Genomic DNA, 18,431 nt, shown 5'->3' on the forward strand with positions numbered 1-18,431 from the left:
AGAATAAGATTACAGTCATTCCACAGAGGTGACGTGTGGGCAGGCTCGAGGATAGAAGACGTCTGTCCTGAGAAGAGCCGGAACCACACGATTTCCACCGCCACCGAACCTGGTGAATACTGGAGCCGCCAAGTCCCGAATTCCCAGGTGATCACCGTCCCCGACTGTCGGATCTGGTACTGCTGGCGAGAACAAAGACAGTCAAGTGTAGGTGTGTGCACACCCAGTAACAACAACGGTGGGAATGCCACCTCCACCTCTCACTCAATATGCTGATGTATTTACAGTGATCCCTCAGAGGAAAAGAGTGCCGTCCTGCACTCACTCAGCCTCCACAGGAAGAGGGACCGGTACTCCTGCAAACACTCACAATATACAGCTTATAAGTAAACACAAATGGCTGAGGATATTACCTCCAATGAAGTACGATATCTCGGCGATGAGGTGGAGATGACGTCTGGGTTTTATGGAGTGCGATGATGAAGAATGAGTGACAGCTGTCAGGAATTAATGAGTGACAGCTGTCACTCCCGGCTGTGTCCGTGGCGGCAGCGCCCTCTCGTGCCTGAAGCCCGCACTTCAGGCAGGGCGCCCTCTGGTGGTGGGCCAGCAGTACCTCCTCTTCTGGCGGCCCACACAACAATATCACTGGGTTGATATAAATAATACATAAAGGGGGACGCAATACAGAACCCGTGGTTAAATAACCCTGTTTTTAAAAAAAAACAACATTCACAGGATTTGAACCCGCGCATCCTAATTACCAGATGGCAACTTTACCACTGCGTCACAATCAATCTTGTTTTAAAAAGTAATAAAAACATATTTTCTCAAAAAAAGAAAAAAGTCATCGTGATAACTGACCAAACAGCGTTTGCTATGGTGTATTTCCGCTATGTGACTGAAAGTAGCATATTTGTTGTAATGTTGGCCTGTCATATGGTCCTGCAGGGCCCCGCTCACGTCCTGTCAGACAGACGTTCAGATCGCCTGCTGCGTATCCACATAAACTGATGCTCCGATCCAGCTGGACCTGTCAGTGTGCGCCCTCTATAGCCCGTCGCAAGCAATATATGTTTTTATGTTTTCGATGTGAGTACAGCAAGCGCACACACACGCGCGTGTCCGTCAACACACGGTGCGTGTTCTGCAGCTCTGATGTTCAGGACCAGAGATGTCAACAACTGCCATGCCCCCGTCTGTTCAGCGCACAAACCAAAGTGTCCCTCTGTGATCAGATGAGATGCACCTCACCTGTGGGGTGGGGGAGAGTGAACCACACGTGGGCGGGGGGGGGGGCGACACACACACACGTGGGGGGGGAGCCGACGGCACTCCACATCTTGGCAACACCACAGTCATGTGGACAAATTTCACTCCCAGTACGACAGTGATTGTCTGCAGTCTGTTGTCGTGCCAAGAGTGCGACTGGCCACGCATTTTCTAAGTACCATGCGAGCAGTGTTAGATGTTCGTGCATGTCACCTGGAATTTGGCCGACACCTGCTGTGAGCGGGTGTGATGAGTTCACACAACACACACTTTGTCTTTCAGGCGCTTGTGTCCACAAATAGTTGTAGCAACAGGTGTATGAGGCGTTGGTGACAGGGACAACATTACACGGTTTGCACATAAATCCTGCGTCATGTGCACTAAGTGTGCACTTCGTCCAAACTTGTGTGAAGGGGTCCTAAGAATTGCTTCGGTGTGGATATTAAAAGTTATGAGCTGCTTATTTTCTAGTACAAGTGATTGTGCATTAAAGAGACCTAACAGACAGCTGCTAAAAGTGCTAATGCTGTTAGCATACATTAAATAAGATGAGAGTTTCACTCAGTCTGAATACTGGCACAGAGACATTTTAGATGGTCCATTAGGATGTTCCACCACAAACAAGGCAGATCAGTCCAGGGGTTTGTCATAAAACACTCCAAACAGACAGACACAGCAACAACAACACAACAGTTGCATGGAGTGGACACTGAGTTATGGTCACAGTGAGAGTCTGGATCAGCTGAGCAGCTGTCACTCAAAGCGACCACGCCCCCAATTATACAGAACTTTGTGGTTTAAAATGTCTTAAATTAATAAGTTAGAAAAAAATTACCCCCCACCCCTGCCACCACCCCATACAGTTGCCATGGAGGAGAAAACTATCTATAGACATCAAAACAGTTTTTTGTTTATGTTTCATGTTTATTACTGCTCGAAGGTTGGACATTTTAACATGGACTTGCATGGTAGACTGAAGCTGCTGACTTTTGGAGCCGGCCTCATCTGATGCCATCAAAGCTCACAGCGTGATTGATTTTTTTGTGTGCATGTGTGTGAGTGTGAGAGACAGAGAAAGAGAGAGATCATGACCTCTTGCCCTGTTGCGCCTTTTACATTTTACAAACAGGATTTTTTTCTCACTTTCACAATATGTAAAAATAGTTAAAGATACAGTGATTAAATATGATCCAACACCCGAGAGTTAATGTGATTTTTGTTTTTTTTTTATTTATTTTAACTGTGTTTCTAAGAGTGCCTGGTGGATGTGTTTGTGTGTATGTGTGTGTGTGTTTATACCGACCGGTCTGAGGGTCTCACCTGGCAGTGATAGGCAGAGCCATAATCTCCTTCCCCACATCTCTGACATCTACGACCAAAGCCAGCCTGTAGCTCTTCACCGTGTTGGAGCAGAGTGTCACCTGCATATTTAATGTACCAGTTCGAAGAGATTCAAAGACATTCTGTAAATGTCGTGATCAGTGTCTAAAGCATCCCCATCCAGGGGGAGGTGCTGATCCTCATCAGCTTCCCGCTGCCATATGTGGGGATAATCACCATCCTGATAGACCTCAGAGCATGACTTACTGAGACAAAAACTTTCTCCAAACACACATTTTAGCTTGTCACATTGACCTTTTTGGCTCTACCTGTGCGGCCATACACAAAAGGACCTCAGTGATGTCTTTGAGACATTTTCAGCTGATGTCACATTTTCTTGAATGTAACTGGCTTCCTCAAATTCAAGGATTCACCTTAATAGTGACGTCTGACATTGCACGTATAGAGCCTGAAGTCGGACTGATGGTGAACTCCACAGGTTGTGTCTGTGTGGACGTGGCAGCAAAGCCTCGCCACTGGGTCCTGGACAGCTCAGACACCTGTGTGGCACTGGTCACACTGGGAGGACCTAATCCGTCTCCCAGGACACGCAGAGAAAACGTCATAGGCACCAATGAGGTATTGTAGAGTGTAAAAGTCGATGTTTGTGGAAAACCTGGAGATGAAAATTAGAGAAAGAAATGAAAGTCAGGGAAAATTAGACAGAAAAAGTTACAGATGCACATAAAGAAGGTTATTGACCAATATACTGCTAATAATGTTTATACATATATATATCTATCTATATATATCTATATCTATATACGAGGTCTGTGAGAAAAGTATCCGACCTTTTTATTTTTTTCAAAAACTATATGGATTTGAATCATGTGCGCTTGCATCAGACAAGCTTGAACCTTCGTGCACATGCGTGAGTTTTTTCACGGCTGTCGGTTGCGTCATTCGCCTGTGGGCAGGCTTTGAGTGAGCACTGGTCCACCCCCCTCGTCGGATTTTTATTGTTTAGGAATGGCTGAGCGACTGCCGCTTTGTTCCATGAAAGTTTTTTCAGAAACTCTGCCAGACAGCCAGATGGAAACCATTTGGAAGATTCAGATGGCTTTCGGTGAAAATTGTTGTGTGGGCCGCTGAAGAGGAGGTACTGCTGACCCACCACCACAAGATGGCGCCCTGCTTGAAGTGCGGGCTTCAAGCATGAGAGAGCGTCGGAGCGACCGGGAGTGACAGCTGTCACTCATCATCCGTACCAGCTGTCACTCATCCACTACACATCACCACCACCATAAAGGCCGGACTGCAACTCCACCTCCCCGCCGAGAAATCAGCTACCAATCAGGTAACTTCTGTGCTGACTTACATTAAGTAATAATCTGAACTTCTTTGCAGCCGTTTTCCTGTGGTGTGTCCTTATCTGTGGGATTGGCGTTTGGTGTGATCAGCGACGGCTTCGCCTCACACCCCAAACCAGATAAGTGGTTAAACAGGAGCTGCACGAGTGTGTGATTGGAGGTGGAGGTGCTCCCTCCTAACTAAACACTGACTGTGGAATTACTGAGTGTGCGAACTCACACTCATCAGTACTGTCTCTGTTCTCTGCCAGCAGTACCGGGTCTGACTGCTGAAGACAGTGGCCACCTGGAGCGCAGGGCTTGGCGGCTCCGGTGTTCTTCAGATCCGTTGGTGGTGGAAGCTGTGTGGGATCCGGCTCTTCTCTCGCCAGACGTCTTCTATCGTCGAGCCTGCCCACACGTCACCTTGTGTATAATTGACATTCCACCATATTGTTATTGTCTGTACTTCGTTGTGCGATTCACAACATTAAATTGTTACTTTTTGGCTTATCCATTGTCCGTTCACTAACGCCCCCTGTTGTGGGTCCGTGTCACGACACTTTCACAACAAAAATTCTATCGGTATCACACGGATTAAGGACCATTAAAACTGGATTAAAAACGGCCCACAGCGGCGGAGGGCGCACCGCGCCCCGAGCGGCCATCAACAGGCTGGAACGAGCAGATCACTTCCAAATTTAAGGCTCTGTTGATGCAGGACGTCGTGTGACTAGCAGAGAAGTTTCAGAAGAGGTCGGGATCAGCACTTTATCAGCACATTCCACCGTTAAAGGAGATTTTGTAATGAAAGACGTGCGGACGGATTCGCGCGTCGGGACGCAGCCGCTCATGGCACGGGACAAGCAACACCTCCGTGTTGGAAACCATTCGTAAGATTCAGACGGCTTTCAGTGGCTTTTCAGTCGTGCGACTATCCGAGAAATTGTGCATGAGCTGGACATGCCAGAACATGTCCTGTGAGGCTTCATCACGGCGTTGCTTTGCACCATGCGGCTCCACCACGATGCATGGAATTCCTCCGCTCCTCTTTCCATGACAAAAACTCCTGTAACAGTGAAATGTGCCGTTCATTTCCACACTGGACGCTGTGTTGATCCGGGACGTCGTCTGACTTCCACAGGAATTGCGGAAGATGTGGACATCAGCACTTTTTCGGCACACTGAGACAGACGTGCGGAGGAATTCCGCGCGTCGCTGTCGAGCCGCATGGCGCAAAGCAATGCCGTGATGAAGCCTCACAGGACATGTTCTGGCATGCCCAGCTCATGCACAATTTCTCGGATAGTCACATGACTGAAAAGCCACCGAAAGCCGTCTGAAAGCCATCTGAAAGCCGTCCTGTGAGACCAACACGGAGGTGCTATTGTCCCGCGCCATGAGAGGCACGGTGGCGCATCCCTCCGCTTCTCTTTCCATGAAAAAAACTTCTGTAACATTGGAATGTGTCGAAAAACTCTTGATGTCCACGCCTTCTGCCATTTTTGTGGAAGTCAGACGACGTCCCGGATCAACAAAGCCTTCACGTTGGAAACGATCTGGTTGTTTCAGCGGGGTGTCAGCCTGTTGATCGGGGCTCGGAGTGCGCCGCGCTCTCAGACGCTGTGGGTGGTCTTTAAACTGGCTGTAACACTCCTTAATCTGTGTAATCCCCATAAAATCGTCCCTGAAAGCCATCTGAATTTTCCGAATGGTGTCCACCTGGAGGTCTCTCACAGTTTCTGGAAAAATTTGATGCAGCAAAGCTCCAAATCGTTCAGACATTTATTTGCAATAAAAATCCGACGAGAGGGGTGGACCACCGCTCACACAAAGCCTGCTCACAGGCGAATGACGCAACCGACAGGCGTGAAAAAACTCACGCATGCGCACGAAGGTTCAAGCTTGGCTGATGCAATCACACGTGATTCAAATCCATATGGTTTTTGCAAAAAATAAAAAGGTCGGATACTTTTCTCACAGACCTCGTATATACATATACATACATACATACACATATATATATATATATATATATATATATATATATATATATATATATATATATATATATATATATATACACACACATATACATATATATATATATACACACTCTCAGGTGTAACAACAGAAAAAACTTAACACCTACCAAAGGCAACATTTCCAAAGTTGAGCTCTGAAACACTGAAGTGAAAAGTTGGACCAATGACACGACCACTGAAAAAGACAAAGTCAAGAGCCTCAGAAAACAACTGCAACTTGAAGTAAGTGGAGTGAAAGACTACTCCTCAAAGTGTCCTTGAGGAAGAGACAGAAAACCAAACTACTCTTGACAGCAGGGCAGCACCTTGGACAGCTCCTAGCATCACTATATAAGAGTGTGTGTAAGTGGAACGTGAGGCATCACTATAAAACTTTTAGTAGAAAGGTTGTACAATGCATTCTATTACAATATGTATAATTTATTGAGTACAACTGTACTACAACATAAGAATACAATGTTGTTGTATTTGCTGCAGTTGATTGATAAACCGTCTGAATTTAAAAAAAATCTTGGCATCCTTTGGCGCCTGTGAAACTCATTTGGTGAGTAGTATAGAGTCTTAGATTTGTATTTATTTATTTCGCTCTAAACTGCGGGTGTCGGAACCTCAGCTATGGGCGTGGCCTCTGTGTGAAGGAGAGTTATGGGATGAGGTGATGGGGAAGCTGAGTAATGTGTGCATTCTTCTTTGTGACTAACCATTTCTAACTGGGGATTACTGGTAATCACTTGGTGAGATCAAGTATTTGTAGCTACGAATCTTAGAGAATCGAGAGAGTCTGATGTTCACCTGAAGGTCAGCGTGAGCGGTTGAGGCTGTCCTGTGATGATTAGCAGCAAGTCCTCACAGAAAGTTCCCAAGATGCAACTGTGGAAGGTGACTTCCACAGTTTGGCAGGCCCCAGAGGGAACAACACCTTCCTCAGGAATGACAGAGAAACAGTGACCGAAGGCAGTGTTGGGACTTAACAGCCTGAAGGAGCCATCAATCAGCCCTCTGTTGGACACCACCACCTGAGCCGTAAGAGTAAACCGCCAGATAAATATTCTGCATGTGTACAGCTCAGCATTTATAAGCTGCTGTTTTGTCAAATGATCCATCTGAATTCAGGTGGAACAGGAATGGAACTACCTCAACAATGCCCTACAGGCTGGTTTGTCCTCAGGGGTAAATTTGAGGTCCAAGAGTATTACATCAGAGGATATCACTTTTTATAACTTATATTGTTCTAGGGGTTGGTAAGGTTAGACCTTACTTGTGTGAAGCGCCTTGAGGCAGCTTTGTTGTGATTTGGCGCTATATAAATAAAAATAAACTGAAATTGAAATGAGTGGTTTGAGGCCAATTGATGACCCGAACCTTGGACGAAAACTTGACGGAAAAAGTAAAAAAAAAAAAGTATAAATACAGGTTTAGAAACACATTATTTGACAATAATATCCTAAATATTCTACAAAGAGATGACTGCATCTTTACCAAAAACCTACTGACCTCGTAACGGTTTTTGCTACCAATAAATACAGTTTCGGTGTCCACCAGGTTATAATCAAGCTGAAGCTGAGGTCCGATGCCCTCACCCTTGAGGATCAGAGGTAACCGAGATTCACAGCCTGAACGCAGACACACACGGAAAGAGGGAAAAAATGTTAACAACCAAAGCCAATGTGATCGTAAAGAATGCAGGAAGGGAGAGAAAGAAGTAACATGAAAATACATAGCAATTGCAAGTTTAATGTTTATAAGGACACAGTAATAAATAAATAAATAAATCATACAGTACATCTCAAACGGACTTTTATGGATATGAAATTCTATTTTTTTTTTCAAAATAATTTCAGAAAATTAGACAATTTATCAGCTTTGGTTTGTCATAATGTATCTTGCTTTGAAGCCTTCACTGTCTACCCCCCACCGGAAAGAGAAAGGTCCATCCTCTGCCTGTGTGTCTGCTGCACCTTTCAGAAACAATGGCACCGTGCCGTAATGTGGGAATTCTGGGTTGATTTTAGTCACAACATCCAGGGACGTACGGATGATCCTTTCGGTATTAAATGATTGTATAATGTTGACTGTTACATTTCGTGGTCCTAAACCCACTCTCTGTTTCTTTCTGTGGGCTACTAAAGACCACGACAGCCTTTGAATATTTTTTGCAAAGTGAGGAATCAGGGTATAGTCATCTCCTCTCTGGCTGTCCGTGACCGAGGCTGGGCAGGTCGTCCTGCCCCAGAAAGGATGAAAATTAATGTAAATCATGTCTCTGCCTCTGAAGACACACATCAAGGCCACATGCAAATTCTCCAACAAACTTTTTCAACCTCTGCGATGAGATGATTTTATATGCAGCCTTATAACTGGACTATCTTTATATGAAACCAAAAATTACAAGTAACAATATCACTGATTGCACCATCAGTCTCTCAAGACTCAGCTGAATGCTGGATTTAGCCTGTGTCCTTGGTGAAGACACCATAGAACCCCCCCCCCCCCAAAAAAAAAACACACGCATTCTGATTTACTAACACAGTGAGCCAAGGATTACAGCTGTCAAATGTGCAAACTATTGCATGTTGTCCATTTACTGTGTTTGCTTTCATTAATATGCACTATAGGGTTTGTCCACCTGAGTGTGCAAAATTGTGGGAGGGAACATGTAAATTGGGCATGCATCATGATTTATCAAGGTCAAAAGGAAATTTAGTTGATAGCTTCTGTATTTTGTGCATTGGAAACTATGGAGTTTTTAAACATTTAAACATCTCTGTGTGTTTTTAAACATCTTTGACATAACTAACACATTTTAACATAATAATGGATGGTTATTGATAAGATTTTATTGATATCGATGCCATTATCGATTCCGCTTATCGATCAGATTCCTTATCAATTCACTTATCAATACATCCTGTGAATTTTCTGTGTACTAAAAGTAGAGTTTTTAGTTTTGCTGGGAAGCACTTTGGTCACCTTTTTGGGCTGTGAAAAGGGCTATACAAATAAAAGTTAGTTGATTGATTGATCGATATTAACCTAAGTAAGTATGATTTTTTTTTCTAATTCTCTAACTCTCTCTTTGCATAGCTTTGCATGAATTTATATGTTCAGTTAGCTGTTTTTCAGTTAGCTTTATATACATTTAACTGTTTTCATAGCGATAAATACATTTTTAGATTCAGACAGTGTTATTTTAAGTAAATTTTAGATTGATATCTTTATATTCATTTAGCTATTTGCATAGCTTTGCATGAATTTATATGTTCAGTTAGCTGTTTTTCAGTTAGCTTTATATACATTTAACTGTTTTCATAGCGATAAATACATTTTTAGATTCAGACAGTGTTATTTTAAGTAAATTTTAGATTGATATCTTTATATTCATTTAGCTATTTGCATAGCTTTGCATGAATTTATATGTTCAGTTAGCTGTTTTTCAGTTAGCTTTATATACATTTAACTGTTTTCATAGCAATAAATACAATTTAGATTCAGATAGTGTTATTTTAAGTAAATTTTAGATTGATATCTTTATATTCATTTAGCTATTTGCATAGCTTTGCATGAATTTATATGTTCAGTTAGCTGTTTTTCAGTTAGCTTTATATACATTTAACTGTTTTCATAGCAATAAATACATTTTAGATTCAGATAGTGTTATTTTAAGTAAATTTTAGATTGATATCTTTATATTCATTTAGCTATTTGCATAGCTTTGCATGAATTTATATGTTCAGTTAGCTGTTTTTCAGTTAGCTTTACATACATTTAACTGTTTTCATAGTGATAAATACATTTTTAGATTCATATAGTGTTATTTTAAGTAAATTTTAGATTGCTAGCTTTATATTCATTTAGCTAGTCACATAGCTTTGCATGAATTTATATGTTCAGTTAGCTGTTTTTCAGTTAGCTTTATATACATTTAACTGTTTTCATAGCAATAAATACATTTTAGATTCAGATAGTGTTATTTTAAGTAAATTTTAGATTGATATCTTTATATTCATTTAGCTATTTGCATAGCTTTGCATGAATTTATATGTTCAGTTAGCTGTTTTTCAGTTAGCTTTACATACATTTAACTGTTTTCATAGTGATAAATACATTTTTAGATTCATATAGTGTTATTTTAAGTAAATTTTAGATTGCTAGCTTTATATTCATTTAGCTAGTCACATAGCTTTGCATGAATTTATGTTCAGTTAGCTGTTTTCAGTTAGCTTTATATACATTTAACTGTTTTCATAGTGATAAATACATTTTTAGATTCATATAGTGTTATTTTAAGTAAATTTTAGATTGCTAGCTTTATATTCATTTAGCTAGTCACATAGCTTTGCATGAATTTATGTTCAGTTAGCTGTTTTTCAGTTAGCTTTATATACACTTAACTGTTTTCATAGTAATAAATACATTTTTAGATTCAGATAGTGTTATTTTACGTCAATTTTACAATTTTACTTTGTTAGCTTTATATCCATTTAGCTATTGCTTTGCATGAAATTATGTTCATAGTGATAAATACATTTTTAGATTCAGATAGTGTGATTTTAAGTACATTTTAGACTGCTAGCTTTATATTCATTTAACAATTTGCATATCTTTGCATTAATTTATGTTCAGTTACCTGTTTTTCAGTTACTTTCAGATTCAGTTAGCTTTATACACACTTATCTGTTTTCATAGTGATAAAGGTTTCGACTGTGATTGTTTTAAATGCATTTAGATTTGGTTAGCTTTATATTCCCTCAGCCCCAACCAGTCCCAGCAGAAGACTGCCCCTCCCTGAGCCTGGTTCTGCTGGAGGTTTCTTCCTGTTAAAAGGGAGTTTTTCTTTCCCACTGTCGCCAAGTGCTTGTTCACAGGATGGTCATTTTGACCGTTGGGGTTTTTCTGTTTTTCTGTAATTGTTGTATGGCTCTTGCCTTACAATATAAAGCGCCTTGGGGCGACTGTTTGTTGTGACTTGGCACTATATAAATAAATAAATAAATTTGATTTGATATTCCGTTTGTTAGCTTACAAGCTATAGTTACGTTGCGCTAGATGAATTGTTTTCGGTTTAGATTGAGTCAGATTTATTTTCAGTCAGTTTTAGATTGTTTCAGGTAGGTTTTCCTGGAGCTGCACTCACTTTGGTTTTGATTAGGTTGGCTTTGTGTTTTTGTTGTTGTTCTTTTACAACACAGATATTGTTTATTCAGGTATGGCAGTGGTAGGTCCATGACCTATACAGGTTCTAGGCCCTCCATCACGAGCCTCCCAGCTGACTGGGTTATAGCAGTGGGAAGATGGGACTCATTAGCCCTGTTAAGGCAGTCCACCTAGGGGAAGGAAAACCCTGATGTTAAACCCCCAGCCTGGGTTACTGCCCCCGTGCCTCCGAGGAAGGTTCTTTAGCCAGAGGCTAGGAGAAGGTCACTCTGATGTAAAACCTACAGCCTGGTGGTCGCCACAGCCATCTCAGCTTGTCTGTGCCACTGTGGAGTGCCACCTTGCCTAAAGAGTGGAACCGGTGTGCGCAAGCTGATCCCCACTTTAAGCAATGAGCGCAGGCGGGAAGGAAAGCCCTGCAGCGATGGGAAGAGGCGAAAACAGCAGGTGCATGATGGCACTGGGAGCTGCAGTCTCGATCCTGCATACAGGCGGCTCAGGAGCTATGGTCGTTTGATTGCTGACCCGAGACAACAGCATCATCCGGCAGGGCCCTGGGTGACCAAGCAGCCCATAGCCCTGCTTGCTCCACATGGAGACAGACCTAGAAAAGGTGGTCTAAACATGGCTTGTCTCACTAGACCCGGCTGGCTCACCACTGCCAACGGGCATCACTACACGCGGTGCGAAAAGAAAAACAAAGAACCTGAAAATTGAGTGCTGGAATGTACGCACACTAAGATCACAGAACAGCTAATCATGGAGCTGCTCTTAGCAGATGACTGCGCTCTCGTCGCCCATACGGAGCAAGCCTTGCAGCACATTGTCAATTGTTTTGCTGAAGCAGCAAGAGCCTTCGGCCTCACCATCAGCCTGATAAAGACAGAAGTGCTATATCAACCGGTCCCCCATACAGCATATACCCCACCCCAAATCAACATCGAGGGTACCAACCTGAATGCAGTAGAGCACTTCACGTATCTCGGTAGTGTTATCTCAAACGACGCATCTGTTGCCAAAGACCTAGACAGTCGCCTTGCCAAGGCCAGCAGTTCTTTTGGTCGACTCTCAAAGAAAGTCTGGCAGAATCATGCACTGCGCCTTTCCACAAAAGTGCAGGTCTACAGAGCCATTGTGGTCCCTACCCTCCTGTATGGAGCTGAAACCTGGGTTCTGTATTGCCAGCAGATCAGATTACTGGAACGCTTTCATCAGCGTTGTCTCCGAAACATCTTCGGGATCAAGTGGCAGGACTAGGTCTCAAATGAGGACATCCTTACCAGAGCCAAACTGCCCAGCATGGAGTCTATTATACTCAAACAACAGCTTCGTTGGGCAGGCCACGTAGCCAGGATGGATGATACACGCATGCCAAAATTAATTCTCTTTGGCGAGCTCAAGGAAGGGAGATGAAACCAAGGGGCCCCCAAAAAGCGCTATAAGGACCAGCTGAAGAAACAGCTCTCCCTTGCAGGCATTCAGCATCAGTCATGGCAGCATCTAGCTACAGATAGACTCAGCTGGCGTTCCAGCATCAAATCCGCCAGCCTGAAGTTTGAGGCAGAAAGAAGTGAGGCCTCACACCAGAGGCCTCACCAGAGGCGTCAAAGACAGAAAGAGCGGGCAGCAGCACAAGCCCAGCCTACTCAAGTGTTCATTTGCCCCAAGTTTAACAGATCTTGTGCATCCCGCATCGGACTTTTCAGCCACCAGAGGGCTTATAGAAAATAAACTAAAAAAAAAAAAAGGCCTTCCCACTATCCTCGCAAGCGAGGAAACTGCTAACAACAACAAAAGTAGAGTTTACAGGTTTTCTATGTCAATAACATTTTATTGAGTCTGAAAGTAAATAAATATGAAATTGGTCACTGGATGCTTGATCTCTGGACATAAATAAAAATAAACAAAATCTGTAGTTTTTCTCAAAAGCATTTCCTTTCAGACATTAATGGCATGAATGTCACTCCATACCTGAGCTGAGCTCTTACAGCCGGCTGCACATCAGCATCAATTCATAAAGAACGCAGAACGTCTCATTTTGGGTAGAAAAAACATTTTAGTCTGTTGTAGTTTGTTGTCTGTGTTATAGCATTTGGAAAGAGGTGATTCACTTTGAAGTTATTAAACCCAGCCGGACTCTGTCTTGGCAGAGAGCGGCACAACGCTTAGAGCTGTATGAACGGAACGGAGAACAATTCTTGTTTCTTACCTGCAACAAGACAAGAGTCCCAGTTAGTGACTTTAATCCCCACAAAAGTGACTCACGATTGACATTTTTAAATGGCTTTGAGAGGGGTTAAGAAGCTCACGATTGACATTTTTAAATGGCTTTGAGAGGGGTTAAGAAGCGGACTTGCCGCTTCTGAAAAGCAGCGCTAGTGAAGCAATGAACCAATGAAGCAGCGGATCAGAGCACTTCTTCGTTGTTTCAAGCTTCAAAGCAGAGCCGTTACAAAAGTGGTTGATTACAGACACGCTGTGTGTGTGTGTGTGTGGGGGGGGGGGGTTCACAGTTTGAAAACCACTGCTCTACTTGTGTGACGTGCCTGTTGTGATTTGGTGCTATATAAATTAAATAAACTGAATTGCACAGTGCGCCATAGCTGTGTGTGCTCTGTGTCTTGCGGGTGGGGTTTTTTTTATTGTTACACTCAGTTATGTGGCAGAGTTTGTGAGGCAAGAAGCACAAGGCGCAAACCTGTAATTGGCTAATTTAATTTCATTTTGTATTTTCAGCCATTAACAAATGCAAAATCCACATTTACATGTCAACTTACATCATACTATGAATTGCCCAATTAGCAGAGGTGGGATGAAGTCACCAGCAAGTCACTCTCAAGTCATGAATCTCCAGGTCTCAAGTCAAGTCCCAAGTCAAGTCTCAAGTCATAATGTCCACCAACAGTTTGCAAGCTGACTTGAGACTTGACTTGAGACTTGCAGATTGATGACTCGAGAATGACTTCGTCCGTCCTCTGTCAATTAGTCTGCGTAAATCACCTGGAAAAACTGTCTCCCCATCAATGTGCAAAACTTTGGATTGCTCACAGAATTTAGCACCCGTTATCAGGGATGTTTGTAAATCCCTTCCTTAATCTGCGTTGTCCCAGACCAGCCAGCTGTAATTGGGTACTGGATTTGGGAGTGGACGTAACCTGCGTCTGACTGGTGTTGCAACCAGAGGGAACCATAGACTCTCATCCATTTCATGGGATAGAATCTGGAGATAGGTATCAACATGATGGACTTCATGGCCTACTTCCTTCTTTCACAGTTCATCCCATGAAGTGTGTGACAACTGAGCTTTTTACCTTCTAGTTGTGCACTGACCTGTGACATCACAGTAAAATGTCTGATGGTAGACTTTGGCCTCCTGAGGTCTGAAGATAATGTCAAAGTGAGCCGTCATTTTAGGCCAGATTTCCCCCTCCTGAGTTACATACAAAACAGAAAAACAGTAGTTTAAGCATTTTAGATGCACAATCTTTTAAGATGTTAATCTGGTGACACACAATTACTGACATCACAGTGTGAGAAAGTGATCTTTTTGTACAGACAGGTTCAAACAGTGTTTGCCTGTAAATGTCAGAGTCAGCTGATCAATACTGCTGAGAAGGTTTAATTCCATCACTCACTGTCTCAAGCAGCAACAGAAATACAGCGATTTTACACCAGTTTATCTTTTTGTCTGTGTTGTGTTGTGCACAGCTGTGTGCACAACACAAAGCTGAGGGGAGGCTTTTATGAGATGTGGTTTTAAAAAACTGTGATAAGAATTTAGATTCTATAGCAGGAAATGTACATGATCAGAAAAACTTTTGTATGAATATGATTTCTGACAAACTAATCATATGAAAGGATTAAACAGTCTGAGAATATTCGTGGACAATATTTTGCATTTTTCTTGTCCTGATGATTAACTGTCCATTGCTAGTGTCACTCAAATGTATCTACATAAAAAACCCAATGACAATAATAGATCTGCAACAAAAAAAATCAATCAATCAATTATTCAACTATTAATAGGCTATTAAATTAATCAACAACTTTTGATAATAAAGGAATCATTTTTAATACTTTTACTTCTTTTAAATATAAAAAAAAATTCAGCTTGTTAAATGTGAATATCTTCAGACCACCTGAAGACTCCCGTAAGGACGCAGACTGTGACCCTCCAGTTACTGAGGGGACCAATAACACAACAAACTGGAACCCATCCAGATATGTTCAAGGTTCCATTCTTCCATCGTAACAGCGCCATACGGCACCATAAGTCACACAGCAAAGGGACAGAATTGTCTGTTAAATCCCCGACCATCATTCAACCTGCTGAAGTGCCTTTGGACAAGTTTCTGGACACTTACAAACTTTGACAACCAATAGACGGACAGTTTGTCACTGAGGTATTAACCAACCACTTTTCATAGTCTTAGATGAAGCAGTACCCAAAGAGGAAAAAGGAGCAGTTCCTTGATTGGTCACTTGAGGCTGACTCCAAAAGTAAACAGGTTCTCATTTACCTCCACATCAAAATATCAAACTTTAGAGAAATATAAACATATTTACAGCCTGGGACAAAAAATTGTTTTGGTCTCTATAGATAGTTTGTCCTCCATGACAACTGTATGGGTGAATTTTTTGTAATGTCTTAGTTAAAGACATTTTAAGACATAAATGTCTGAAAATTTGGGGGCATGGTCACTTTGATTGACAGCGGCTCAGCCAATCCTTACTCTCATAGCATTCGATTCTCGATGTGGCTGCTAGTTGCTAATTAAATTTATTATTATTATTATTATTAGCTGCATTGAGCTGCTAGCTGGAATACTTTATTACAAACACCTGAAGTAATCTGACTTGTTTTGTAGTGAAACATCTATACAGATCACCTAAGACATCTCTGCTGCAATATTTGCACTGAATGAAACACTTGTCATATTTAATGTTGTATGCTAACAGAGTTAGCACTTTTAGCAGGTATCAGGGAGCCTGATCCATTGGGCCCCTTTAATGCACGATTCCTGAGAAAATATCTTAATTTTAATTCACGTACTGAACAAAACAATTAGAATGGCCGTGCAGTCCCCAAAAGTATGATTTAATAAACACCCAAACCAAGGTTAGCCTGTTAGCTCAGCTAGTTTGGACATGAAGAGAGGGACATGTTCAGTCTTCTGAGCCACCCAGGCTCCACCCCTTTATGCATTAATGAGCTCGTCATGACTCAGTATAGCTGTCAACATGGAGACCCTCAGATACAGGCTTCATATCAGCTGTCCCAGGTCTCTATAGAAAACTGACAGGTGATGTCACGCAGGCCCTGTACTGTCTGTGGTATTAACAGAAGCATTAGCTTATTTTGAAACATCACGAGAAATCAACACCTCTGCAGCTCAATGTGAACATGAAAGAAACTCATCTAAAATACAGGTTTGGTGCCAGTTAGTGGGTCAACAGATGTTTGTTAAGAAGCAGAAAATATGAGGAGACAGGCCAGGACACACTGTATATATATATACACACACACACACACACACCGTCGGCTCCACAGTGATGCAGCTGTGTGACATCGTCAGGACGTCGTCCGTTGAGACCTGGCATCTGCGCTCTTGTGCTGCTGTAGATAACAGCGGGCGGCGATGGGCTGCTGCAGGGTCAAACTCAGATTGAATCGAGTGCTCCTCCATCTCTCCCTCCTCCTGCTGGAGCACTGAGGACTCTCTGGAGATGTGGTGGTGGGGGGTGGGAGATGAGAGTGGCGGATAGAAGGCCAAACAAGTGAAAAGGTCACAAAAAAGAACAACAGAAAGAAGTGATGGAGCTCAGAAGTACTTCTGGAAATGACAGGTTTGGTAATAAAAACACGGCACAGCAGGGATTCCTATACAGCCGCCTACTCAATTGCGTGCACATCATCATCCTTATGTCAGTGTGTGCACACTTCTTTGTCTTTCGGCTGTTCCCATTAGTGGTCGCCACAGTAGATCAATTGTTTCCATCTCACCCTGTCCTCTGTATCTTCCTCTGTCACACCAACCACCTGCATGTCCTCTCTCAGCACATCCATGAACCTCCTCTTTGGTCTCCCTCTTCTCCTCCTGCCTGGTGGCTCCATCCTCAGCATCCTTCTCCCTATATACACTGGGTCCCTCCTCTGCACATGTCCAAACCATCTCAATCTCGCCTCTCTGACTTTGTCTCCAAACCGTCCCACCTGAGCTGTCCCTCTGATATGTTCATTCCTAATCTTGTCCATTCTTGTCACTCCCAAAGAGAATTTCAACATCTTCAGCTCTGCCACCTCCAGCTCTGCCTCCTGTCTTTTTGTTAGTGCCACTGTCTCTAAACCATACAACATAGCTGGTCTCACTACTGTTTTGTAAACTTTCCCCTTCACCCTTGCTGATATTCTTCGGTCACAAATCACTCCTGCCACCTTTCTCCACCCACTCCACCCTGCCTGCACTCTCTTCTTCACCTCTCTACCACGCACACATACTGAGGTTTTACACTCAGTCTAATTACACACAGTAAACCACATCCCTGCTGTTTTAATATTTGTGTTTGCACCCATCCACACCTCAATAAGGACACGTTCTCCTCTTCTTGGAAGGAGCAAGTTGTCCAGCGGTAGCGCAGAGGGATGTCGCTCGTGTTGGAGAGGCACACCGTGTGTTTGCTTGCCAGTGAGATGTACGTGTTTTTCAGCAGGACAAAGTCAGGCTGAAGATGGAGGTTCAGCTCTTCACAGGCCCCGTACAAGCTGATGTACACATCCTCACCTTTAAGAATTACAAAACACACACACACACAGAGAGAGAGAGAGAGAGAGAGATGTCAGTCCTTCCTAACGTAGAATGGATCACAGGTGACCTCGAGCCATGTAGCAATGTACATTTTTAATCTGTCAGCTTGTGCAGGCTGAGGCTCCGCCCACTGCTTAGAGTAGAGAGGGATGGAAGGCTCTGTCAGTTTGGTACCACCTCCCTGGCTGACATCCCCGAGATTGTCAAAAACTCCTCAATGGCAAATCTTTGGGAGCAGATGAGATTTAAGATGAGATCCTGAAGTCCTCGGGAATGGCAACCTGGGGTGGTGGCTCTCATCTTTAAAAATGAAAAACCAGATAGTGTGTTCTGATTATAGTGGCATGACACTACTCAGCCTCGCTGGGAAAGCCTATGCCAGGGTGCTAGAGAGGTGAGTTAGGCTGTAAGTCAAACCTTAGATTCAGGGGGAGCAATGTGGATTCCTTCCTGGTTGTAATATGGTGGAGCAGCTCTTTACCTTG

General features: G+C 42.9%; 1 protein-coding gene across 1 annotated transcript in view; it reads right to left on the reverse strand.

The window, feature by feature from the left end:
• The window catches only part of hydin (HYDIN axonemal central pair apparatus protein), a 291,354-nt gene that overhangs the window by 222,443 nt on the left and 50,480 nt on the right, over positions 1-18,431 (reverse strand). The window contains 8 exon segments of the mRNA XM_034175548.1: positions 2,593-2,693; positions 3,027-3,268; positions 6,094-6,161; positions 6,779-7,002; positions 7,481-7,599; positions 14,471-14,570; positions 16,678-16,861; positions 17,721-17,922. Of these exon segments, the coding sequence (XP_034031439.1) occupies positions 2,593-2,693; positions 3,027-3,268; positions 6,094-6,161; positions 6,779-7,002; positions 7,481-7,599; positions 14,471-14,570; positions 16,678-16,861; positions 17,721-17,922 (1,240 nt within the window).

This window comes from Thalassophryne amazonica, chromosome 8, assembly GCF_902500255.1.
Source record: "Thalassophryne amazonica chromosome 8, fThaAma1.1, whole genome shotgun sequence".
Classification (NCBI taxonomy): domain Eukaryota; kingdom Metazoa; phylum Chordata; class Actinopteri; order Batrachoidiformes; family Batrachoididae; genus Thalassophryne; species Thalassophryne amazonica.